The sequence below is a fragment of the Cyprinodon variegatus genome, unplaced genomic scaffold (genome assembly GCF_000732505.1).
Source record: "Cyprinodon variegatus isolate N-32 unplaced genomic scaffold, C_variegatus-1.0 Scaffold292, whole genome shotgun sequence".
Lineage (NCBI taxonomy): Eukaryota > Metazoa > Chordata > Actinopteri > Cyprinodontiformes > Cyprinodontidae > Cyprinodon > Cyprinodon variegatus.
This window is the reverse complement of record NW_015150745.1, coordinates 381,570-395,170: the sequence shown is the minus strand read 5'-3', so window position 1 is coordinate 395,170 and position 13,601 is coordinate 381,570. Positions and strand designations below refer to the sequence as shown.

General features: G+C 38.6%; 1 protein-coding gene and 1 long non-coding RNA gene across 2 annotated transcripts in view; both read right to left on the bottom strand.

Annotated features, from left to right (window-relative positions):
* LOC107090364 (uncharacterized protein DDB_G0286299-like) overlaps window positions 1-4,300 on the bottom strand; it is a 6,122-nt gene extending 1,822 nt beyond the window's left edge. Inside the window, exons 1-5 of the mRNA XM_015383694.1 lie at window positions 4,176-4,300; window positions 1,388-1,957; window positions 1,153-1,294; window positions 807-1,048; window positions 629-699 (exon numbers count right to left, since the gene is read on the bottom strand). Coding sequence (XP_015239180.1) covers window positions 629-699; window positions 807-1,048; window positions 1,153-1,294; window positions 1,388-1,616 — 684 coding nt within the window. The 5' untranslated portion in view covers window positions 1,617-1,957; window positions 4,176-4,300. The remainder of the gene's footprint in view (window positions 1-628; window positions 700-806; window positions 1,049-1,152; window positions 1,295-1,387; window positions 1,958-4,175) is intronic.
* Window positions 4,301-9,332: 5,032 nt separating this feature from the next.
* LOC107090366 lies at window positions 9,333-10,478 on the bottom strand. Its single transcript, XR_001481474.1, has 2 exons — window positions 10,214-10,478; window positions 9,333-9,469 (listed from the first exon to the last, which is right to left on the bottom strand). It is a non-coding gene; the product is annotated as an uncharacterized LOC107090366 (long non-coding RNA).
* Between the last annotated feature and the right edge of the window lie 3,123 nt (window positions 10,479-13,601).

Here is a 13,601-nt window from a genome sequence, read left to right as displayed (position 1 = left end):
CTTTGCATTTAGAGTGACCTACGATGACGGCGGAAAGAAAACTGTGGATAAAAGTGCAACATTAAAAATAATTACAATTCATATTTTTTTTCCTTTTCATTAATTTCATTTTTTTTTTATCATTAACTTCTATAATTTTTATTAATTTTTTTTATTTTTCGGTGTAACAATAAACATATACCGAACCGAACCGAAAACCGTGACCACGAAACCGTAAACCGAACCGAACCGTGGATTTTGTGAACCGTTCCACCCCTAAGGTGTTATACACTATTATCTCATAATTAATGGATGTGAAGTAGACCTTTTTAATGTAGTCTAGTAAAATTAATGAACAATTAAATAAGAAACGCGGGGCAACATGAATGGAGCGAGGTGTTACGTTCACAGCTGGGAAACGGTGCGATAATTTAACAGCCAGTTAAATAAGACAATACTCATGTATCGGTCGCATAATCAAACGCCGTGTGTCCCAGGGCCCTGGCATCATTACATGAAGAAAAAATGTCAGAAATGCCGTAGGAGCAGGAAAATTAGGGTGAGTGCGGAGCGTCCTGGCATAACTTTCAGCGGTAGAGCGAATGTTCGGAAACTGCGTGGCGCTCCGCTCACATTCGCCGTTTCTTACCTTAGGAACAGCAGGAGCTACATGTGCAGCAGGTTCTGTGTCCTCCAGTTTTTTCTTCTTTCTGTCCTTCTCTGTGGATGAGGATAGAAGAGGGATAACAGTCGAGCTTTTAAATGAACCTGTGAACAGAAACTCATGGAAATGAGCAAAGAGTAGTTATTTATGGAGGGCGTCTCACTCTTTTTCTTTGCAGGTGGAGGTTCTGTCACATCAGCAGGAGGTGAGATCTCTTCTTTCTTTATTTTCTTCTTTTTCTCTGAAACTGTAGTTTCTTCTTCAACAGGAGCATCCTGGATGCTTATTACTGATCCTTTTTTCTTCTTCCTGGGAGGCTGGTTTTCCTTTGATGAACTCTCTTCTTGCTCTTTGTTTATTCCCATCCTCGGTTGAGATAACTTGTCAGTTTCTTCCTGTTTCTGTCTGGAAAAAAGGTAAAGCAAAATTATTTTCCTCCCAACTTTGAAAACTCATTAATGCTATTCTTTCTTCTTCCGTATTCTTAGAGTCTAAGAAAAGAAACAAACTTTTTTCTTCCCATCCAGAGGCCGGTACTCTGTGCCTTCATCATCATCCCCCTCTGCTCATGTTTTAACCTCCTCTTCTGGCTAAGCATCTTTCGGAGACGTTTCTTCTTCTTTGCAGAGATCAGCAGAGGCAAGTTGCTGCCTGAAAAAGATGTTTAAAGAGCTGCACAAATTAAATGCATCTGCCCCAAGAAATAAGTCTCTTTAAAAACATGTTTGTTTGTTTTTTCCTCACCAGCCATAGCTTTTGTCTCAATCTCGCCCTCTGCTGGTTCTTCTTCAAACTGCAGCTCCTCCCTTTTTCTCTTCTTTCTTTTCTGTGTTTTCTCTGCCAAATTCACAGAATTCTCCTGATCTATTCCTCTCTCCTCAGTCTGATCCTCCATCATATCTTCAAGCTTCTTCTTCTTCTTCTTTTTCTGTTTGTTTTCTGATGAGAAGCCACTATCTGCTGCCTCCTCCATATATTCTGTCTTCTTTTCTTTCTTCCTTGGTGTAGCTACTGGAGACTCTTCTGACACCCCTTTCTTCTCATCCTCTTCTCCATTTAAATTCCTCTCCCTCTTCTTGTTCTTCCTTTTCTTCTTTTTTGACCTGCTTGTCAGAGGAGTATCATCGAGTGGGTCTATAACGATTACATCAGCACTCGCTGCATCTTCAATGTCAACCAGCGGAGTCTCGGCAGAACTCTTTTTGGACTTCTTTTTTTTCTTCCTGGGAGCGATGGAGTCTCCAAAGAGCTCTGCAGCCTCCTGCTTGGCTGCTTCCTGGTCATCAGTCAGGATAATGTGGCCATCTTCTGCATCTTTGTGCAAATAAAAAAACAAAAACAGTCACACACTGAGCTTGTGTTATGAATGATGTGTCAGTGTATTATCAGTTATGTGAAGCAGTAACAATAAACGCATGCTGATGTTTCAGATACTAAAGATCAAGCAAGAAAACTAAACAAGAACTTTCTTGTACCATTGGTGAATTTATGACAGTGCAGCCCAATAACTGAACTAGCTTTTTTAATCTTTTATATCCTAAACAATTGTTTTTTTTATCCTTGTTACCGCATTAATGCTTCACTGGTAGAAGTGAGGGGCTAATCATCTAAAACTGAAAAACAGTTAAACTAAAAAAATAAAAAAAAAGCTTGGATAATCTACAGAAATCAAAGATGACAAGAAAGTCTGGCTACTTGGTAATTTTACCATTAAATATATGAACACTCTGCCAGTTAAGCTCAGGTTATAAATAAAGAATATTAAAAATATAACTCATTTTACTGTGTTTAAATTATCTGAATGAGATTAAATATAAAAGGATCTTTACCTATAAAAAAGTCTTTTGTCTTTAAAGTATAACCAAACTGGATTCAATGGAAGCTTAAAGTGAGTTTGAAATGCTTTTCCATTAAATAGAAAATGGAAGCAATTATATTGATAATGAAAAATTGGGCAATTTTTCATTCCATGGTGATAACAGAAGTGAAGTCCAGCAAATTTAACATTAACATGAATAAATGTGGTTATTGTTCTGGAGTGAAGAGGATAGGCCAGGGGTAACCAATTAAAAATCAGTGGCGTCTGAAAAAAGAAAAACAACCAGTAAAGGTCCGGAGACATTTTTAATTATACACTGTTAATTTAAACAGAATTTAACATTGAAAGCAAATTTTATTTTTATGTATCCATTTTATACATTGACTTAAAAAAAAATGAATTGAAGTAGAGAACAACAATCGTTCAGTTTGATTCACATATTTTATAAAACACCTGAACTGACTGTTATTTCTTTCTTTTTTCTGTCTTCATGTTGGCAGTGGGCTTTATGCTGCCCTGCAAGGCTTTAACCCTGGGTTTGAATGGAAGGCAATTCCAAATTCTGTTCATGGTGGAGAATCCTGCTTCACAGCAGTAGGTTGAGCCAAACATACTCAAAATGTGCAGGGCCATCTTTGATCACACCATTTCACTTTTCTGTCACCAGTTCACCACAGTTCACCACAACGCCTCACTGGGGGCGAGGAGGCGATACAGGACAGGGGGATAGGGGAAGGAGCAGCAACACTTGTATTTTTTTATTTTTTCTGTTAAATGTCAACTCCATATTTATTTGCATTTGTATTTCACTTAATTTTAATTTCATTTAATACTTTTTTGTTGCTTAATTTTAACTTAATTTAACTTAATACTTTTTTGCCCTGTAAGCTGCTGGTAACCTTAATTTCTGGAGGGATTCTTCCCAAAGGATCAATAAAGTACTGTCTAAGACTAAGTCTCAGTTCTTCCAGCAGTCCACACTTTCTCTGCTCTCTTTTTCCCCATCATCATCTCCTTCTTTCCCATCGCCCGGCTTGCCACAGGTTTGCCTGCTGAGTCTAAAAGTAGCAGCAGCAGCAACCCAGACTGACAGCTGCTCATTGGATCATTTGGATCATGTGCAGCCTGGTGCCGGACGCTCTGGAGGACTTTACCACATTAACAAGAAAAGCAGCACAAGTGAAGTGAACTGTTGTTGGAGAAAATGTGGTAATTTATAAATGTTTTAAATCAGGCTGTGTCCAGATTAGCCAGCAGGTGGGTACGGATCCGGTCCGCCGTCCGCTAATCCGTGACCTCTGGGATAGGCGTTTGAGAACTATCCTGATATTTTACAGAGGAAGGAGTAGAAAGCAGGTAAGAATAGGTCCTGGTCACAAACCTTAGATATACTTATTGTTAATAATGAAAGACCTAAATAAGTAGGATCAAACTAAGCTCTGTTCCAAAGGCCAACCATTTTCATTTATTCCTGGAAAACGATAAAAACTCCCCCAAAAACCAGTTCATCAGTATTCTACAGACGTGTTTAACTGATATAATATTTAACATGATATAAGTTCAGCATGTAGACATTTATATGCTTAATGAAGACTTGCCTTAAAAATAAAAACTATTCTTTGACACATTTCATGTGTTTTGTTATTGAATATAATAAAACACATAAGTATAAAACCAAAGATGTCTACAGATTCTAAAGCTGAAATTCATTACCAGTCAGGCAGTGTGTTCACATCATAAAATCATCCATTGTTTCTGCTGCTCCTCCATACCGCTCAGTGATTTATTTTACTGCCGTGAGAAGCAACTTGCCTTTTGAAAGCGGCTCCAAGGCGCACGGAGCTGCACTCTAAACTTTGCTCTGCTATCTGATGACAGCTCATGTTCTTCTGACTCTTCTTCGTCTCTCTCTGATACTAACTTAATTATATCTGTGGAAATGTGGGATTCTTCTCTGTGTTTTCAGCAGCTGTAGAAGCAGTCAATTAAAGTGGCTCTCTTTTCACATCATTTCTTTGTTTGTTTTTTAGAACAGAATAGAAAATCCCTTTATTGTCCCACAATGGGGAAATTGTGGTGTTACAGTACAGCAGCAAAAGGTTATAGTAGAGGTGGTAGAAAGTGTATAAAAATAATAGATAGGAAAATAAAACAAATAGAGCAGAGGTGAGGGATTAGCGGCCTGCGGTCCGGATCCGAACCCACATTGATTTAAAACATTTAGGTGTTACAGCAGCAAAAGGTTATAGTAGAGGTGGTAGAAAGTGTATAAAAATAATAGATAGGAAAATAAAACAAACAGAGCAGAGGTGAGGGATTAGGGGACTGCGGTCCGGATCCGAACCCACATTGATTTAAAACATTTATAAATTACAGCATGTTGTCTGACTGCAGTGTCTGACTTCACTTGCACTGCTTCTCCTGTTAATACGGTAAAGCCCTCCAGAGCGTCCGGCACCAGGCTCCATTTGATCCAAATGAGCCAATGAGCTGCTGTCAGTCTGGGTTGCTGCTGCTGCTACTTTTAGACACAGCAGGCAAACCTGTGGCAAGCCAGGCGATGGGAAAGAAGGAGAAGATGATGAGAAAAAGAGAGCAGAGAAAGTGTGGACTGCTGGAAGAACTGTGGTGAACTGGTGACAGAAAAGTGAAATGGCGCTCAAAGATGACCCTGCACATTTAGAGGATGTTTGGCTCAACCTGCTGCTGCGAAGCAGGATTCTCCACCCAAATAAATATTGATCCAGGCTCATAATGATCTTTGTCTCCATTCAAACCCAGGTTTAAAGCCTTGCAGGGCAGCATAAAGCCCACTGCTCTCATTAAGAAAGAAAAAAAGAAAGTTCAGGTATTTTATAAAGTATGTGAATCAGGAAAATGTCTATATACCAAACTGAACGATTGTTGTTCTCTACTTCAAAAAACACTAGATTTTAAAATTGAAAAATATTTTTTTTTTATTTTTTTATTCAATGTATAACACGGATGCATAAAAACCTTATTTTATTTCAGTGTTGAATTCTGTGTAAGTAAGTTAAAGTAACAGATTATAATTAAAAATATCTGTGGACCTTTGGTTACCCCTGAAATTTAGTATTTTACTTTAGAGTGCTTTTACAATATGATACACTGTACCTGGATAATGGAAAAAAAAACAATAACAGCTGTGCACATATTTACAGTAAATGATATGTGGAAAAATAACAGCAACACCAGAGATGTGCAAAAAAAAAAAAAAACAGCAGCACGTTATTTAAGTGACTAAGAAAGAAACTCTGCAAAAGTCAGCTCTAATGTAACGACTTATTGAGGTTGTTGGGAACAGTGGTGGTTATAGAGTCTTACAGCTGCTGGGAGGAAGGATCTGTGATAACGCTCCCTGGTGCATTTAGGGTGCAGCAGTCTGTCACTGACAGAGATTTGAATCTAGTTAGGATCCTTTTATTTCCTACCGTCTGCACAGAGTACAGAGGGCATCCATTCACAGAGCTGGCCTTCCTTTATTTATTGGTTATTGTTTCTCCAGGTGCACAAATTTTATATTGTTAAAATACTTTACAGTTCAGTATTTTATTGTTTATTTCGTAACTCCTCACTATTATGTTACTCTTATACATTTTTTCTAAGGTCCATATTTGTGTGGCCATTTTTTCTATAATCTTTTAGCTGCTGTAAACACAAGAATTTCCCCATTGTGGGACAATAAAGGGATTTTCTATTCTATTCCTGATCAGCTTATCCAGCTGCTTTCTCTCAGCTACAGATAATCCACTGCTCCAACAGCGCCATAGAATAAGGCTGATGCCACAATTGAGTCATAGAACCATATTTGTCTACAAAGACTCGTTTCAGCTGGGACAGTATGTTATCACTGCTATTTTTCCATACCTCTATTATAATAAGAAAATGAATGTATAAGAAATTTAAGGTTTGAAATGAAACATGATGTTTGAGATCAGTCACCTTTATCTGGGTGATCAGCAGCATCACCTTGGTCCTTTATAGACACTAAGGTCATTGACTCGTCTTCTGGCTTCGTCTCGGACCGAGAGTCCTCTTCCTCCACCTCCACCCACTGATGACACAGAAAGGTCAACATGCAGCATCATTCTCAATTATTTCATCGATTTCACTGAAACTTCTGTCAAATAAATGTTCTCCAAAAGGCGCAGCTTTAAATTACCTCAGAGCTCTTCTCTTTTGATTTTTCAAAGTCTGCATCTGAAAAAAAGATTCAAAGATTTAAACTTCTGATTGAAAAGGACCAATGTGAACCGTCTGCTGCTGCAGCACAACAAAGAGGGGTTTACAGGACTTCACAGAACTGCTCAGCCATAAAGCAGAAGTTTATTTGAGAAATCCCTACATAACTCATATGTATTCAGTCCATTTGTATCTGGTAGCCACTAATAACCCAGTAAAGCTACTTCCTTTCAAAAATCCTCTGATTAAAGAGTCAAACTTGTATGTTATGTAGGCTAAGTATAAATCCAAGTGGCACCATGAAGACAGCAGGTACCATTAAACAGGAGGTCCATGGTTAGACATCTAAACCTCAGGTTGGACAGTCTGTCAACAAGAATTATTTGCTGTGCTTCCTGTTGGGATGAAGAACCCAGATATCCTGAATGGTCTAGTCAAAGTCCAGCCCTAAATCCCACTGAAAATAGAGACAGCAAAACATTTGACTGTAAACATAGATAAATGCACCTCTTCCAGAGATTTACCGACAAATCCTTTTCAGAGCCATGCATTGTTTCCATTAACTAAAGCACAAAAGCTACTTTAAAATTCAGATTTGAAACTAAGTGAAAATGTTCAAAGATATAAATACACTCGACTTTCCAGCTGCTCAACAATTCAACCAACAACAGCTGCTTCATCTCCACACAACAACATTAAGGATACATCTTCAGGTATATTCAACACAACTCACAATGGTGCCACAAGGTAATGCAGGGATAACACCTGGTCCCCATAAAGAAACAGAATAATGATCTTTTTTGGCAGATTCAGCAGTCGGGGATTATTTAAACAACTAGCACTTAAGTATGAAGTCCTCTTTAAGAAGTTAAACAATCCTCTCAAACGGCTCTAAACCTGCAAGAACTTCTGCCTCAAGGTTTGCTGATAAAAACAAATACCAAGAGGTAAAACAACAGGCCTATGTCTCTCTGTCTGTTTTTTGTTCTCGTTTTCCTCCCATAAAAATCAACCATCTGTATTTTACCAGCTGCAGACAGAATGAAGCCAAAGACAGAAAAAAAATGTAAAATGTTCCTTCAGTGTCTGCAGTAAACTGCTGTCTAACTGCTTAAAGAGGTCAGTCTGACAGAATAAACCTGCAAACATGGAATCTGTTGGAAACACTGACTGTTAATGTTACATTATCTTCATTGAGCTTGTTTTAAGTTTAAACAAAACGTACATTTTTCCCAGTTTCTTTCCACAAATGGAGGCCAGTGTTTCAGTTTAATTAGCCTACATATCCAAGTAGTAATTCCTTATAAAAACACTCATAAACATGACCTTTTAATCAAACTTCTACTAACATAAAATTGTGTTTTATTTAGAACTGCAAGAAAGCAGAGGCTAAAAGTTGCGGTCTCTACTTGTGCACAGCCAAATAAACTCCAGTAAATCCAAATACCTTCCTCTAAAATTCCTCTAATTAGTAAACCATATGTGTGAATGTATCCAAGAATGGCCTAGTCGAAGTCCAGGACTAATGGAAAGATTTGGAAATATGTTGTCAAAACTTTTAAACAAAACTATTTAAAATAAATTCAAAAGAATAGTAAATGTAGATGGATGTAGATGTGTAAACCCTGAATAATGACGGCTCATAATAAATGTTTTGAACCTTCAGAGGGTTTAAAAAGTCCTGCAGAGACTGAAATATGGAGTGATTTTTCCGCCATCCATCCAGATTTCTCCATAGAGGCTATCATTTGATCCTTCACGCTCTCCGTAGTTCTCCTGTGGCACGAGCACAGGGCGGCTGTTACGCGCCTTTAGCGAGCATGCGCGTTTCCTGTCGCTTGCGCGGTGAATCGTGCCGCCTGCGCTGTGCGGAGATGCAGGGGAAACCGTATCTGATGGGGAAACGCAGCTCGACGTGGCGCCTCCTGCTGTCGGTTAGTCAGAATGACAATTCTCCACGAATCGCGTGACTTCTGGCAGAAACTTACCGCGGATTGTGAAGAATTGTCTCGTACGCGAGCAGAGATCGTTTTGTACTCTGGGACAATTTACAAATTATATTTTCAGTGCAATGTTAGAGTCCAGTTTGTAAAACTAATTTTTGTGTGTGTGAGACATTTAAGGACAGTTTGGGAAAAAAGTTTTATGTGTGTGACATTAGAGGAGAGTTTGCAATACAAGTTTTATTTGTGATCAATAAGATTTATTTGAGTGCAACATGTTTATTTGTGAGTGATAAGAGTTGTTTGTGTGAAACATACTTTATGCATTTGCAACATGCTTAATGTGTGTGCGCAACATGCATTTTTTGTACACAACATTTTGGCAGAAAAAAAAAATTCATACTGAAATGTCCCACTGAAGCTCTGGGACTCAAGACTGATTGGTATTGTGAAAACTTCCAGAAAATATGTCATGTTTAATAGAAATATGTGAACTCAAACAACTAAAATTGGTCAGTTATACCTGCAGGGGGCGGGGCCTCCCTTTCTGCCATCTCATTGGAGCGTTCCTCAGCCGTCAGGTCAAAGGAGACAAACTCAGTGGAAGGGGATCTCTGCAGAAGGTTTTAACATGTCAGTAGGTAGCTGCTGTAGCATCAGACCTATGAGTTGTTCCAGTCGTACCTCTGCAGCCGTGTCCTCCTCTTCCTTCTCCTCCTCTTCCTCCTCCTCCTCCTCCTGGAGCTTGGCTGCATTTGACTCCTGAGAGGAGCAAACTGTGGCTTCTTGAACAGCATTGATTTGTTCAGATGCAGACGGTTCCTTTAGGACCTTAGGGGAGTTAATGACAACCTGTGGTTCCTGGAAGCAAAATAAAAACTAAATATTAATTTAAAAAAATTTAAAAACAACTTTGCTTCGCTTAAAGCTCTAAAGCCATTTATCAAACGAGGTAAAAATTTTCTTTCCAATGAAAAAAAAAAACTTACAGGATTTTTACAATGTTTCTACTTTGTGTTTACCCTGTAAATATGAATTTATTGTATATTTTATTTACATTAGTTGAACTTAAAACAGGAAACTGTAAAAACAAGTAGTGATTAAATGGTGAGGACATGCTGAAGGACTAAATATTTTTGTTTCTGAATTGTCTGTGGAAGCTTTCCTAAACTCTGTTATATGTTTTTTTTTTTTATTCTTTTATTCATTTTTATTGATAGAGGAAAAGCGGGTCGGGAAGCTGTGAAATACTGAAGTCTGTGTTTGTGTGGGTTAAAACCAAGCAGGTCGGGTTTCATTGGTTTATGGATGTCATTTTTTAAATGCTCAGCGTGTTAAAACCAAAATGCACCCAGTCTGAGGTAAATTATAGGCTCCTCCTAAAGGCTAAGCAGCACCTCCTCCTGTGTTATGGTCCACAGAATTGGTTGCAGATGTGTGGAGGGTTTAGCTGGGAGATCTGGAGGGTTTAGTTTCTTAGAATGGGAGGTGCTGAGATGAATCTGTTTCAAAGCAGCAGCTCCCAACTGTCCCTTCACAGAATGCAAGAAACATATCCTGAGGGGTGAAATGTAGAGAATCTTATTTCCCTTTAAAAACACTAACCTGCTCCTCCTCATCACCACCATGTTGATCCTCCTCTTCCTCCTGCTCGCACACAGAGTCAGAAACCTCAACCTGATCAGAGACCTGTGGCTCAGTCTTAGACTGAGAGGAATCAACCGGGTCAGACGCGCCCTGAGTGGGTTCAGATGTTCCCTCAGCGTCTGAGGAGGTAGAGATGAAGCGTTTCTCCTCATTAGACGCCTCAGCTGATGCTTTAGCTGGAACCGGCTGTGAAACGGGAACAATTTGGAACAAATGTGTTTAAACTGGACAAAATAAAGACAGGAAGAAGCGAGTCCATCCATAGAGGACCGCAGCAGATGTGATGCAGAGTATTTCCTGCAGCTCCACAGCTGTGTGACAGTTTTCTTATGCAACAACAGAGTTTTAAGTCAGAGATTTGAAAAATAAATAGAGGGATTTCATTGCATTTATTCTCAGTTAATAAGCTAAACTCTCAGTTTAGTTATGCAGCACAAATAGTTACCCAATTACTCCAATCTGTAGGAGAACAGGGACCTGAGCTTTTCAGGTTCAGAATGAAGAACACAAAAAAAATATGGTGAACAGAAGCTGCTTAACCCCAAACATCACCTCGGCCCAAACACAGGAAAGGAAATAAGCTACGACTAAACAGCACTGAGAGTGGGATGTAATCAGAGTCAGAATAAATTGCTTTTATGCAGATGAGTGTGAGAGGGGAGCTTGGGGACCATCTTCAAACGAAATCTAAAGTGACAAACATGTTTGTGTTGCAACTAATGCATCAATTTTACAAAGGTATGTCCTTGCTCTAATACCAAAACAAGAGCAAACACACAGAACTCAGTAACATCCCTAACTGCATCTGTGAGGTCGAACACTGATGTTGGACAGCAAGCCTTGGCTCTCATTCTCAACTCAAATTTAACCCAAAGAGTTTCTATCAGGACCGGACCGGTCATGCATCTTTCTTTGTGCGCATATGTTGAGACAGGAAGGGGAAATCTGTTTGCTCAAAGTTGATAGCATCACTTTGTTCAAAGAACTGTGTTCTGATGTATTAGGTTTGTTTCCCAGGGACTAAGGGATCCAAACCTTCAGCCATGATGTTCCAAGGTCTGCAGCTACTGGCAACTGAATCCATTAATTAAAAAAGGTAAGCAATATACTTCTAAGAAATAAAACCTACATAAAAACGTAAAGCTTTGTTTTGAACATTTTAAGTAGAGTATAAGCTGCCTTCTTCAACATCAAAAGCTGTAAAGGCCAGATGACACAAACCAAACGCTGCGGAAGAACTACAGTCTCCATTTCTCTCCACTGGACAAAATGAAAAATAGTTTTTTTGAGGATAAACTACAGTAGCCCAGAGGTGTCAGCTCAAAAAAAAAAGCCACAACACAAAAATAAAGTCCAACGCTCTGCAGATGCAGGTGGAGTTTCGGGGCCAGACATCATTCGTGATAAATTTTTTTGAAAGTGAAGGGATCTGTATGATCACCAAACATCCTTCTTTTCCAAAATCAACAACTTTGCTTTCTGTAGTGATCGACTGTTTCTCTGTAGCACAGCGGCGCTTTCATTGATAAACTCAATCAGCTGATTTTACTCACGGCCCGCTGGCTGCTTTCTGTGTTCGTCTGTGAGTGATTGGCTGGATCCCCCAATTTTTGCGCTTTTGTTCAAGTCATCAGTGAAGTTGTTCTACTTGTTACGGCTACTCTGGTATCCTAATATGTTCGCATATAAAATCAAAGAAATGCCAGAGTTGTTTTTAGGAGGAGCTTTTCTAGTCACTCAAAAATAAAAAGCACTCAAGGAGAGTTTTCTGGTTTCAGAAGGTGTTTTCTTTACTAATAAAAATAACAGAAATAATCTCAAAGTTGACTTACAAAAAAATGTAAATGTTAATTGTTGGTAGAAAAACTGTTTCGCTCCTTCACCAAACAATCAGATCAACCACAGCAGCTGACTCTGCTTGTTAATCACAGCAGGAGGCCGACTGACAAGGAGCAGGGTCAAATAAGATAAATAACAATAGATTTACCATTCACATAACCTTAGATCTGTTACAATAACTATTTAGCAATAAAGAAATGTATCAAATTCTTTAGAGGCTCTAAGAGCACGTCACGTTCTTTTTGGTAATTTCACAATACGCAAAGTCCGATTCATTCACGCCCCCAGATATACATCCGCGCTAAAATATAATCCCAACTGTGGAAATAGATTGAAGGTGAAATGTTGCTACTGCTCGTATAAAACTGGTCTGTATTGCATGTGCTCCAGTTCTGCTTTTATCCACTAGGTTTCTACAAGTATACTACATAATTCAAATAAGAAACTCAACCCTTTTCTAAATACATGCATGCAACCTTTTCTTTGTTTTTTGTTTTTCACAGCTATTTCTCCATCATTGTGTAATCTTATTTTTTTATTCTCCAAGCCATGGTCGACTTTAATTCAGCCATCTGGAGGCAGCAAAAGAATCAACAACAATCTGCTTTTTATTGTCTTGCGGCCTGAATGTCTTGGTTCCGTTACAGATACATATAAACAGCGAGAGGAAATCTGGAAGAGATAAAGCTTCTTTGTTTTGCACATAAAATCCTTGGTTTTTCGGAGCTTTCCACAAAACAATTCCTTCCCCGCCTGAAACACAGTAGTTTGGTATAAGAGTGAAGGGACCAATAAATGCCCCGACACAGCAGCTACTGTCCATCTACCTCCACATTATTACAGTGGCTGAACAACAGCTATGTGTCTGTTTTCACTGCAGCTTCCTGCTGCAACAATGTCCTCAACTTTCCATAAAATCCTGACTTCTTATTTCTGTCTCATTGCTGAATAGAAGCCATTTTGTTCAGATGATAATATAAGTCTATGAAGATTTGTCATTTAGAAAATCCTTCCAGCACAGCTTTGCGCTCTCTATCTTTATTTTAATCGAACTCTGTGTACGATTCTGATCTTAACATCACACAGCCATAACTTATATAATAACAAATAAATAAACTGCCTGAGGTCATCCATCTGCTGATGCCTGTCACCCATTTAAAAATAAGCTTTAATGAATAAGAGTAAACTTAACTTTTGCTTTTCCAAAGTGTTTTATTTTATTTATTTTTATTTTTTTTTTTGACGTTTTCACAGTATCAAGACATATATACACACAAACATATATGGGAAGCATGCCAATATTCACAAGACAAGGTTTTAAGTACAAAATCTGAGCGTAAGGGTTTTATGTACTCAGTCCATTTAGTCCAGATTTTGTAAAACATGTTCTTTTACATCCTGAGGGAAAAGACAACTTTTCCATGACATATATTGTGTATATTATATTGATCCAATCCTCAATAGTTGGAGATCCCACTCTTAGCCACTTTCTTCTACAGCAGCCATA